At 40.3% G+C, this 13497-nt stretch overlaps 1 protein-coding gene across 1 annotated transcript in view; it reads right to left on the reverse strand.

The window, feature by feature from the left end:
• bmp6 (bone morphogenetic protein 6) overlaps positions 1-13497 on the reverse strand; it is a 52277-nt gene that overhangs the window by 8349 nt on the left and 30431 nt on the right. The window contains exons 3-4 of the mRNA XM_066646769.1: positions 6824-6972; positions 6422-6607 (exon numbers count right to left, since the gene is read on the reverse strand). Of these exons, the coding sequence (XP_066502866.1) occupies positions 6422-6607; positions 6824-6972 (335 nt within the window). The remainder of the gene's footprint in view (positions 1-6421; positions 6608-6823; positions 6973-13497) is intronic.

Raw genomic sequence — 13497 nt, forward strand, 5'->3', positions numbered from 1 at the left:
TCACAGGGCGACACACACTTACACCTATGGACACTTAAGTCGCCAATCCACCTACCAACGTGTGTGGGTTTTTTTGTTTTGTTTTGTTTGTTTGTTTTTTTTACTGTGTGAGGAAACCTACTCAGACACGGGGTGAATACACCAAACTCCTCACAGGCAGTCACCCAGAGCAGGGCTCAGGTTAGAGACAGATGAGAGAGGCAAAGCATAAACGGGAAATGCAAGCCAAGACAAAGCCGGAGAAGTACACTAGAGCCCAGAAGGACTAATTCCAGAAGCAAAAATAGAGAGAAACAAAACCCGAATTCTGTACATGTGAAGACGAAATAGAAGAAAATGCTCACCTGGAGGAAAATGTGACTAATCTTCACATCATTCGAGTTCTAAAACACTCTCGCCTGTTTCAGCTACTGATACAAGTGCAGAGAGCCACTGTGAGCACCTGCTCCAAGCGCCAAGCACATAGCAGATATAAGTTTGACCCTTCTTTGCATTTTTATTTCTTTCAAAGTGCTTTGTTATCATGAGTGTATAACTGTGTTTAAAGCAATCAGATTAGGCCTAATTAGTTGTATTCTAATTTTTTTAAGCATGCAAATTTCAAGTAAAAAAGCAAGAAAAACATGCTACAGCATAGGCTCTCCATTGAGTCAAATCTGCCTTAAATCGTTGATTCTTTTGAAACTGTCAGTTGTTGACCCTCCAATGAAGGGAGGGGCAGATATTCCATGGCCCGGAAATACAGAATGCATTGGTCGTCAATCATATGGATATGTCAATCATTATCAATTACACAACGCAATTTTTATGTCAATCACTTTTAATAAGCTAATCATAAGCCAAAGTTGGCTGTCCATCATTTAGTACTGCAGCCAATGGATTCACAGCGCGTCCTACAGTTTGTTTTGCAGCGGTGCGAACCAGGTCAGTGAGCTGAATCATTGAGGAGCTTAACTTACAGCTCTGCTTTTAGATATAACTTCTTAACTCATTATTCCAATAAACATTACTTTTCACTTGGTCAGAGTAGTCTACTCAAGTAAATGTCCAAGCTTATAAAGCAAGTGATTCATTTGCGCCTTTGGCCTTGATTTGCACATCTTTAAATGAGACCTCCTGCTTTATTCCTTTCTATCCAGCCTGCCAAGAATAAGTATCTGCTGAGATAAATCTGCCAGTAGGAGTGGGCCCCTTCCCCACTGATCATCTGCACTCACCCTCATTTCACATCAACCAGGACCCCCACACCATTTCCCTCTGTTCCCTTTGCTCCTGCAGACACACAGTTTGAGCTTTATACCTCTTGTGTCACTGCTCCTATCCCCTTTCTTCTTCTCATTCTTTGGTCTTCCTATCCACACTTTAAAACTATTTCTGTGATTTTTCGTTTATAGACCAAATGTCATTTATTCACTTTCCTGTCAAAACTTTAAGTACAATTTCTATATGACAGAAATGAGACAAGTTTCAACAAACATTAAATGTGCCCAACATGCGTCTTTATTACACGTTGCATACTTGTTTTGCACTATTTTTAAAAGCTACAATTATAATAGAATATGGTACAATTATGGTCCCCAGCAAATGGTACTCAATGTGTTTCTGTGAGGGTACCACCGCATTGACAGATTTACTGACAGTGTACATCCTGCAATTCTTTGGCCAATGAGTGATCAAGGTGCATTGTACACTCATTTATGTATTTATTTATTTATTTTTATTGCATTTTATTTCACTTTTTATTTCAAACCAAAACAGTTCTACAATCATTCGGTGGCTGCATCAACAGTAGGTATGAACCAGCCTTTTAGTCCCAGATTTAGGCCATCTACTTCCATGCAAATCGTAGGCTGAGAGTGCCACACACGCTCAATAATCATATACACACAGAGAGGCATACGGAAAAACACATATCCAAAGCTCTATAATGGGAAAGGTTTATCCAGACACTGTGGGAATGTGTAGTCTAAAACTGCAGGCTTACGTATGCTTTTAATGTTAGTGTGCATGAGAAAAATGGGCCTAGAATGAAATGACTGACCATGGGGAGAAACATGTAATAACACAATTACACACACTTTTTTTAATGACCACTTTACTTTTTACTGCTGCCAATACTTACAAACAAGGAACTCTTTTAAGAGACAAATGCAGATATTTACGGTGCTGTTAGACTGAGTGTAAAGGCCAGATCGGTGGTGTCTCATAAAACACCTATCCATTCCCACCTATTAAAATATAATGCCACATAGCTACTGATGAAAGCTGGGCCCACTGGGCCCCCTGAAATCATCTGCACACCTCCCTACCATACTCACAGTCTAAGAAAGCAAGCTTAAAACTCCCAGTGTGCCTACGCTTCATTGAGAGTTCTAACATGCTGAAATAAAACACACATCTTTGTTAACTGCTAATTCTAAGGCCTGGTCATGGTGGCTCTGAATCACTATCCTGAAAGAACATAAAAATATATTAAAAATGCTTTTAATTTAAATAAATGTGTTTAACTAACAGACTTATGAAGTTATCCGCAATTTCTTTGGCAAATTATGATTGTATTTCATTAAATAAATGCATTAAAGTGTTTCACGAATAAAATTACTAATCTGCTGTCTTTCGACCTCATCTCTATCTCTATTGCCATTTTTACAAAGGGCAATAATATTTATACGTTTCCCTGTGCTTGGTATATTTATGGTATTGACTTCCATGGTATGCTATAGATAGGGCAGACTAGCGAGTAGACTGGAATATTCCTTTAATGAACCAGTCAGTGTGGCTATCAGTTCGCTAATCAGAAACACATGGTTAAACTGCCCAATTAATTACACAACAACTACACATTCTCAGCCACAGCTCAGTCATCACATCAGACAAATGAATGAGACCAGTGACATACACTGACGTTGCATGAACAGCTGTGGAAGTGGAGGAGAAACCCAGAAACCCTGGAGCGCTCTCTCTCTCTCCCTCTCCCCAAGCTCCCATGAAGACTTGAAAGAGAATGTTACTGTCGTCTATGTCCTTGTGAAGTTTATCTTTCTTCCTGTCTTTCATCACTGCTGTTATTAAGCCCCTCTCTCTGGAGCACGCCGATGTCTAATTACACTTACAGTAAACAAAAGGATGGCTGGGGAGAACAAGGGTGCTGTGGGGACCAGAGGCAGGGAGGGTGGCCTAGATGAAGCCTTGCAGCTGGACAGTGGCATGTTATTATAATTCTTTAAGCAATACTGTTAGCTCTGTTAGACACTTTATAACGGCATCTAATGACGGTCCTGAGGTAATTACAGGTCTCGCTGAGGAACGCCTCTCTGAGCAATGCTAGATGCTCGTTAAACTCTCTTGGAGTGGAGGGCCAGCCCAGCTCCCACTGCAACTCAAACCGGCAATTATCCTTGAAGGTGTTTTTGTGTGTTTTTTTTTTTTTTGGGTTTTTTTTTTTTTTAAAAGATACCCGAAGTTGTAAAAGAGTCCAAGCTTGAACTACAGGCTTAAAAATCCCTCTGTTCTGGGGTGAACTGGGAACAGATCCCGAGGCAAGAAGAAAGGCCAATTAACATTCACGACAGAAGAAAAAGAAACCAAAGCCTTTTGTTTGCTTGCAAATTTTAAACTGAAAAAGATGCACAACAAACAGGCTGTCACTGTATGCTTTCAGAAGTGTGATGTGTTATTGAAACCATATGAGGAGAGGAGAGTCACAGAGGGACTGCTATCACACAGGCCTCACAACTTCCTGCTCTGAGTCTAAATATTTATGCTCTAGTCATTGCAGTGGAGAAGGCAAGGCAAAACTTGTTATACACTATATGGACAAAAGTATTGGGACACCTACAGGAGATTTTATGACAACCCTTTCTAAATATATAGAATTGATCCCTCTTTGCTGCTATAACAGCTTACACATTTCTTGGAATGTTTTCTACGAGATTTCAGAATATGTCTGTGGGAATTTTTGCCCAATCATCCAGAAGAGCATTTGCAAAGTTTGGCACTCATATAGTGCAAGAAGACGTAAACTCTGTCCTTGTTTATCCCTAAGGTGTATAATTGTGTTGAGGTCAGGGCTCTGTATGGGCCAATCAAGTTCTTCCACACCAAACTCACACAACCACGCCTTTAGGGACCTTGCTTTGTGCACTGGGGCACAGTTATGGTGGAACAGAAATTGGGCCTTCCCCAAAGTGTTCCCATACGATGGTGTTTTAGGGGCATGGCATTGAAATAAAATCAGAACTGTCGGAATGATTCGCTGCACGTTTAATGGGGCAGACACAATCACAGGGTAATTGAGGAATGTAGTGTGTTGATAAAATCATACTATGGTATAGATTTCAGGAATAAATACTCAGTTCTCTGTCACCGATTGTGATTAGCATCTAAACTCTGCATTGGTGCAAGAACCCATTTATTCGGGAGAGGGCATGTAGTTTCAAATAACTTGGTATGCTGAAGCATTACATCAGCATTACTCCAAACATTACAGTTGCCACAGTGCAGTCAGGCAGGTAACATTTTCCTGTCATAGAAGACAGAGTTGATTGTGACATTTCTTCCCCCTAGATATTCCACAAACTGAATTCTTGCAAGGGTGTCATGCTCAAAATCGCTGAGCTCTTTATAATGACCCATTCTTTCACAAATATTTGTAAAGGCAGGCTGCAAGACTAGGTGCTTGATCTTACTCATCTGTTTCAATGGGGCAGCACAGTGGTGCAGCAGGTAGTGTCGCACTCACACAGCTCCAGGGACCTGAAGGTTGTGGGCTCGAGTCCCACTCTGGGTGACTGTCTGTGAGGAGTTGGTGTGTTCTCCCTGTGTCTGCGTGGGTTTCCTCCGGGTGACTGTCTGTGAGGAGTTGGTGTGTTCTCCCTGTGTCTGCGTGGGTTTCCTCCGGGTGACTGTCTGTGAGGAGTTGGTGTGTTCTCCTCGTGTCTGCGTGGGTTTCCTCTGGGTGCTCCGGTTTCCTCCCACGGTCCAAAAACACATGTTGGTAGGTGGATTGGTGACTCAAAAAGTGTCCATAGGTGTGAGTGAATATGTGTGTGTTGCCCTGTGTTTCCCCGCCTTGCACCCAATGATTCCAGGTAGGCTCTGGACCCACTGCAACCCTGAACTGGATAAGGGTTACAGATAATGAATGAATGTTTCAATGGGATTCACGCAGTGACACACCTGAATTCAATGATTAGGAGGTGTACAACTGTACAACTCCAATCCTCCAGGACAAATTCATCAGATTTTTCTCATTACACACAATGTGTATAGCGTGAAGTTTAGAACTGTTGAGATTCACAACTGCGATACAAACTGAGAAGACTGATCTGATGTACTCTGCTGTCTAGCGATGGACCAAGTTTACCTTCATAAATGAGGCTCAGTTCAAATCTGGATGTGAAGTAAATATGAAATTGTTTTTTTTCTCTGTAATTTATTTCACATCTCTAGACACAAAACCAAAAAAAAATGTCTATCTGTATTAGTATTAATTTTTTTTAATGCTTCAAAAATCTTGCCATAAGTGACCACTTATGAAACAAATATATTAACCTACACCTTTGGGGAATTGTAGAAGATGGCAAAACACACAAACGTGTGTGTGTAACAGTATGCCCATTTTCATACTTCTACACAGTTTACTCCCAAATGCTAAATTAGCACTAGAACAAGTGGGTATTAGGACTAAGCCATTTGGTTCTTCCCAAGCCCAGCTCCCACCAAACATAAACAACAAAGCTGTGATGAAGTGGCAAACAAAGGTTCTGTATTTAAACCTCATTAACCTCCTTTCTACCAAGAGCTGTCCAAATCCACACAGTATTGACAGGTAATTGTGAAACATTCACAAATCAATTTACTGAGTAGTACTGCTCCTGTTAGGGCTGAGTGTCAGTTTTCCTCCCTCAAAACAATCAACTTTGGCATTAGTTTGATCTACTGCAAGGTGTGATCACATTCCTCACATAAATATGATTCCAGAAAAGCACGTGTTTTCTGTGTTTTGGCAATTGAAAATTCCCTATTAGAAGCTAAGCATTACATGTCCTTCCAATTAATTTTATTTATTATTTATATTTTTAAAGAAAAATTACTTGGGAGTCTAGTCATAATAAAGAGTGTCTGGTATGACACATTTAGTAAAAAATATTTCAGAGCACTTGTTTTTGATTTGATTTAGGTGATGTCCCAGACCAGTATAATCACCAAATATCAGGTTTTAGGCCCAACCAAAACCACCTCCAGCAGCCATCCACGCTAGGAAATGTCTCATCCTAATACTGGCCAGGCCCAAACCATTGTAGATTCCGTGTATTTTCATATTCTAAAATTCTGTTTCTATTTCTTCTGGCCATATGTCTTCTAAAACATAAAATAATTTTCTAAGATTATTTCTGGTGTAATAGTGACTGTAACAAACCTGTGTGCCTGGTTGCTTCCTGTGGGTGACTGGAGCGGTTGCGGTTCTGCTGCCGGCGCTTTCCGGTGGAGCGGGCTGTGCGGATATGGACCTCGCTCACCTTAAAGAAGGCCACCATAAAGGGCTGCTGTTCCAAAGCTCCATCACGGCCCACTAACCCAGCTTCTTTAGGGTTAATGTTCTGTCCTGTTATGAAGAAAGGTGTGTCACATCACATTTCATCTTTAGCCTTTCTGTTTCTGTGATCAGAAGATCTGTAATTTCTCTACCAGTAATTTCTAAAATTCTTAATTTTATAATCACAATTTTTATTTGACTACACATAGGCTGTATAGCTTGTTGATTTGTGGGGGGTGGGGCATTGCAGAACATCTGAATCTCAGGTTAGGCCCTGTCCCTTACCGCTGCTGGTCTCCACACTGATCTGCAGACCCAGATTGTGATGAGGACTCATTACCCACAGGTTACTGGTGGCTGTGATATCAAACTCCAGCCAGCCCTCCTCCACTGCCCATAGCTGGCGGGACTCCAGCAGAAACAGATCTGGCTCTCTGCAATCAAAAATAATTTACAGGTCACGATCCCTGTTCCACATCTTTAGTAAGAAATTCACTTTTGAGAAATTTTCCCTGTGCCCCTGAATGAACATCACATCACAAAGTCAATTATATTATCCTTTATGCTTTCTTTCCATGATAATCTTCTGTGTGTCTTAAAGAGATGGTTCAAAATCAGTTGGAGCTCTTCAGTTCAATACAGTGTAGTTTTCTGCTGTATTAGACTCAACAGTAACAGGCCTATCCTCACTACACTAATGACAAAATATCCTGGTCAGCAGCAATCCTCCTCCTTACTGACATACTTCAAAGCAACCCAGACACACAGGTGTTCTGGTAATGTTCCTGCAGTCATACTTCAGCTGCCCCCTCTTTAATGTGCAGTAATTAGAGCTCTTCCAAAGGCCTCACTATGACGTCTGCTTCATACAGAGTACAAGTATTACGCATGGAAGCAACTGCTGGAGTTGACTCATGTTGTCCGCTTTAACAGTTAGCCAGTTTAACTTGGTGGGGGATGTCTGGAAGCAGCATTTGGAAGGCAATAGTGTAAAAGTACAATTTCAAATTTAATGATACATTTTAAGGTAACAGGGCGGCACGGTGGCGCAGCAGGTAGTGTCGCAGTCACACAGCTCCAGGAACCTGGAGGTTGTGGGTTCGATTCCCGCTCCGGGTGACTGTCTGTGAGGAGTTGGTGTGTTCTCCCCGTGTCCGCGTGGGTTTCCTCCGGGTGCTCCGGTTTCCTCCCACAGTCCAAAAACACACGTTGCAGGTGGATTGGTGACTCAAAAGTGTCCGTAGGTGTGAGTGTGTGAGTGAATGTGTGTGTGTGTCTGTGTTGCCCTGTGAAGGACTGGCGTCCCCTCCAGGGTGTATTCCCGCCTTGCGCCCGATGATTCCAGGTAGGCTCTGGACCCCCCGCGACCCTAAATTGGATAAGCGGTTACGGATAATGGATGGAATGGATGGATTTTAAGGTAACAAGGGTGTTTTCATTAGAAAATGTTTGGTTATAGGCTGCACAACTTTGGCTGGTTGGTGTGTATAACTATTTATGGGTATATGTTTATTAAATATTGAATTATTTTTGTCATATGTGTACAATTGACAAACTCCATGAACTGCATCAACACAGAACATCTTTCAATGCAAGATTGCAAAGAGTTTAGGTTTTTTTTTTTACCTAATATAGTGAAATGATTCAGAACTCTGGAGGTCCTCTGGAGTGAAAATCTTGACACCAATTTTGAATGAGCATGACCTTCGAGTCTTCAGATGGCACTGCATAAGGAACTGTCAGGCAAGACTGATAAACACAGCCACATGGGCTTGGGAATATTTCATGACTGTTGCAACTTAGAGATAACTACTGCATGAAAAAATGCAAAATGAAACTCTTTCGTACATGTATTCTAAACCTAACGGCAGTGCTAAAGTTCTCGTGGCCCAAGCTTATCCCAGATGGTCCAAAAGACAGAACGAACCATCCAGACATTTATCAGCGAGGGGGGCTAAAGCTAAAATATCTGAGTGCATTAGTGACCACAGCAAGGGTGACTGGCTTATGTGATGAATTTCCACTGATGTGGAGGCAAACATTGGGTTTTTAGACAGAGATATGCTGCCATCCATATGATTTCTTTTCCTCGGAAGTCCATGGTTATTTCAGCAAGACAATGCTAGGCCTCATTCTGTACATGCTTCAACAACATGGCTTCTTGGCAAAGTGTGCATGTGCTCTGGCCTGTCATGTCTACACTCCAGATCTGTCTCCTATGATGCCTTATGAAGATAAGTTTCAGGCAACACGGACCAAGCACTTTAGAACTTTATGAGCTGAAGTCTTTTTTTTTCCAAACAGAATGGGCGAAAAACCCTCTGCTGTGGGTTAAAATAAAAGTCAGTACAAACAGACAAAAGTCAGCCATATACACTCCCACATCAACATGTTCTGTAGCAGGAAATTTAGTTGATTAAAGACTTATGCACACGGCAGAGCATTTCTCACACACATCCTATCTTAGGTCTGTCTATTTCTTCAGGCTATGTGCTCATTAAATGTACTATAATTAAAGTAATTATGTTGTTAACCCTTGCAAATTAAACTGATTTTTAACAAATGTATCCTGTAAAGCACAAAACCTTGGGATTTGCAAGCCAATGTGGTAGGCCAATTGAAGAAAAATGACACTGAAAAAACTGAAGGCAGTGATGCCTTGTGTATACCAGCAATCAACCCAATGTTTAGCCCAGTGGTTCTCAAACATTTTAGGCTATTACGTTCCACCTATGAGTCTGACCACAGAAACATGGGCACCCATGGTCCTTCCTCTATTCCAGGACCATAAGGCACAAAGTTCTAAAACATTTACTAAATATTACAGCGCAAAAACCAAAGTAACTAGGTCTAAACTGAATATAAAAACAATTATACATTGATGAAAATATATAAAATGTATGGGAAATAAACGTTTTAAAAGAAATAAAACATAAACAAATCAATTTAATATCCATTATGTGCTTTAATTGGCTATAAATGAAAACAACATGGCGCTTGGAGCAGGTAATAGCGGCTCTCAGTGCTTATTTCTTTGTCTTCACGTGTACAGAATTCTCACTTTGTTTCTCTCTATTTTTGCCTCTGGAGTTAGTCCTTCTGGGCTCAGATGTATTTCTCCGGCTTTGTATTTTTGTAATAATGTCCAAATCAAGTCCAAGTCCAAGCATACCGCGGTTTGAGAAACACTGGTTTAGCCTATTCTGGGCCAATGCTCATTATTTCACGTCTGGCCATTATAGGTTCACAGTGGGCAACAGACAATTGGACTTACTTCAGTACATCCACTGGTGGCCTAAAATTTTTTAGCCCAATCTGGGCCCATGCCCATTAGCCTACAGTTGATGCTTGTCTGTTCAGATTAGGCAGTTCACCCTGCTTGCCTTGCTAACCCATATGGTCACGTATACTGGTATTTTCCTTCAAGAAAGTGCTAGTCCTCATTGTGAAGCTGGTGCTCTTGTCTTCAGCCGGCATGCTTTTTAAAAAACACACAACAACTTTGTAAACAATATTTTACCAAGTTGTGAACAGGATTGTTGTGTAGTGGGACCAGGTTGTATCCCCATGCAGACACTGAGGAATTTGATGCCACGATATGTAGACATGCAAATGAGTGCACTGTGCAGTCAAGAACCATTTTTTATGAACCATTTTATGACTCTTGCTTTTTTTCAGAACTTAACTTATGTTTTTTTAACCACATACAATGAAATGTGTCTTCACATTTAATCCATCTGTGACAGTGAACACACACACACACTAGTGCGCTAGGGGCAGTAAATACACACTTCATTAAATTTGTAGCTTCTATTTGAAAAAATAATAATAAACAGTGATTTTTTTTTAAGTCATGGTACAAAGGCCCCTTTTAATTACATTTCAGTATTTCTCACAAGGCAGGGGTTTTCAAAACAAGGTTTAAGCTGGCATATTTCTTTTATGTCCAGAATATTCAGCAGACATGTTAGACATGTTAGAATGCATTAGATAAACCTGCAGCTAAAGTTTAAATGTCATTCTCAATGTTTTGGGTTCAAACATTGCCTCAGGTCAGTCTCCATGAGAAATTTGGGGTGTTTCTCCTTTGTGTAGGTTTCCTCCAGGTGTTCCAAAACCATGTTGTTATGTATGGCATTTTTCTCCAGGTGTGAGTGTCTGGGTGAGTGTGTGATGCCCTGTGATGGACTGGTGCTATTGTCTTTGGATTTCTCCTTCTTTGTACCATATACTTTTGAGTTGCCCCAGACACACAACAACATTGATCAGGATGACAAAGTTACAGAAGACAAATGAATGAATGTACAATAAACAGTAATTTGAGCTTTTTTAAGTTGTTTTTAATGAGTAACAAAATTAGGCTCCAAAATAGGCAAGAAACTGCTTTGTGAATCTTGAAGGTATTGGTCAAAGGGCCATTGAGGGACCTGAGTGGGGTGGAGAATAAACAGTGGGTAAACTATGGGGCAAACACTGGTAGCTGTGGGCTGAGCAATGCAAACGTGTGGGTTAAATATGAGCAGCTCATGTGTTGTCAGTGTAGACACCTGTGGGTTGAGTATGGTCTATATATGGACCCAAAAGTGACCCAAAGTCAGCAAGAGGATACACTCTTGTTAAACTATGGCGCAAGTACTGGCAACTGTGGGCCAAACACTGCAAGTGTGTGTGTGTGTGTGTGTGTGTGTGTGTGTGTGTGTGAAATAAAGGTAAGGAACGTGGGGTCAGGACCTGGCAACTCTGGGCTGACTTTTCAGCTAAGAATGGTCCCAAATCAGGTTAAACCTATACATTTGTGTTAGTGGGCAACTCATATGGGTTCGCAACTTTGGGCCAAACTGCGATAACACTTTTAAAGCCAGAATGGGTCCAAGGTGGGCAGTCTGAATGGGGCAAATAGATTAAGTGTGTGGTGGCCCTACAGGGGTAGATCATATGTGTCCACATCTATGGGCCCTGAGGTCAGAGCATGGTAAAGATGACTTTATGTGAGAGCTTGTAGTATTAGTCAAGTCAAATTTATTGTAATATTATTTATATTATAAATTATCAAGACTCACAAGGGGGAACCATTCTTTTCTGGTCAAACAAATTATAAACAATTGCTTTTTAATTTAAATCTGCAGGTAAAAGCAGCCTTGGAGTCTGTATAAATAGTGGATGCCTTTAGTAAAAGGTCTGTGCTGAATCAATGCCATCAAATATCCAGGAGCTGCTCCATGATGACGACAGGGGCCACAGATGTGGCGTGAAGGTACAAAGTGTAGCAGATACAGGGAATTCATATCTATGTTTGGATGAAATATAGTGAGGCCAACAACTTTAGTCTCATTCAGCACATTTAAGGTAGAATTGCAAATACAAAGCCAGAATGTACCTGCTCTACAACTTATGGTGTAATAAAATATTTGGCAGAAAAACATTTTATTATTATACATTTATTTATTTATCTATTGGCTTATACTTAACTCATCTGTTCATACACAGAGTCCAGGGTATGTAAACAAAAAGTAAAGTGTTGTTTATATTTTGCTTCATTTTGCATATTAACAACATTTTACATATTCATATTCTAATTTACTATTAAGATTTGGGATGTTGTTTTCCTATTTACAAGGTTCTTTATCATAAAAATAATGCAAAAAAAAAGTAATATTCATTATGTAACATCGGTTATACTTAGTTTAAATTGTGATTTTAAGACCTCCACATACGTAAAGCTGTAAACTGGTAAAGAATACAATAATATTAATAATAATAAATATGTTGAGGATCATAAAATCTGTAAATAATTCCACCTACAAATCTCTTTCCTGATGTTTAGTTTGTTAGTCTCTTTGTTTTTAGGGAACAAAACCTGGTCATTTCATTATTTTCCATTCCTCAATGCACATGTTTTACAAAATAAGTTACTAGACAAGGACATCCTAATAAAAATGCGAGGCTGCTCTATACAAAGCCAACTGAGCAATTAGTTAAAATCTCCCATCACCTTACATATGATTACAGTGCAAATCCTGGAACACTAAAAGCAATTCATCAGTTTTGAAATGAAGTGGGCTGAAAAAAGCTAAGAAGGGAACAGAGAAGTCCATTTTGTTAAGTTTAGGGCCAAGCTCCTTTTTAAATTAGACATGTGGCTTTTCCTGTAAAAACACAACTTGATGACCAACCGCAAATCTTCAGTTCATTGGTAGGCTTTTTTTAAAACTGGACAAAAAATCCAATCCTGCTGCTAATGCGATTCATGGCGATCATCCCTCCTTCCGCCCACAATGTCAACGTCTGACGTGTGTTTGGCTTGGTTCTTTTTTAGACGTCAAATGAACTATTTTCAGTCTGCCGCTGCACAGACCACTGAGCCTGAGCAAAATACATGGTATGAATCGGAGATGGAGGCCTCTTGTCTGTGTCCCAAACTAGCTCACAAACTGTTGTATGCCTTGTGACCTAAAAACTAAAAACTAAAAATCTCCCCATGTTATCAATAGAACACAGGGCCAAGTTTCAGACCATTCTGTGCCAATGGTGGTCCCTTGTCCCATTCCACATGGAATCACGAGTCAATTTTTAACAGATGGCAAATTCTTAATGAGAGAGATGCTTTTATCTACTCAGTGCCGGCAATTATTATCCTTAGAGTTTTCAACTCATTTATCATTAGGTTTAAGCTGTCATGAAGAAATGATGACACAGATTCCCATCAGTAAACAACATCCACCCAAATCCACAAACCAAACCAAACCTCCAGAACTGAGGCCAAATCCTGCCTGTCTAATCCTGCTCTAACCCAAGGGAGAATTTCATAGATTTTTCAGTCATTCTTATATGTAGCTGTAAACAAAGTCATTCAGTGGTTTGGTGTGAAATGCTCCATTTTAGAGAATTTCTTTGCCTTAGCACTGCTCACAATCATTATGACAGGAGTTAGTCATCTAAAGTCATTCATGTAACTTCCT

The sequence above is a fragment of the Hoplias malabaricus genome, chromosome 1 (genome assembly GCF_029633855.1).
Source record: "Hoplias malabaricus isolate fHopMal1 chromosome 1, fHopMal1.hap1, whole genome shotgun sequence".
In the NCBI taxonomy this organism is placed as follows: Eukaryota; Metazoa; Chordata; class Actinopteri; order Characiformes; family Erythrinidae; genus Hoplias; species Hoplias malabaricus.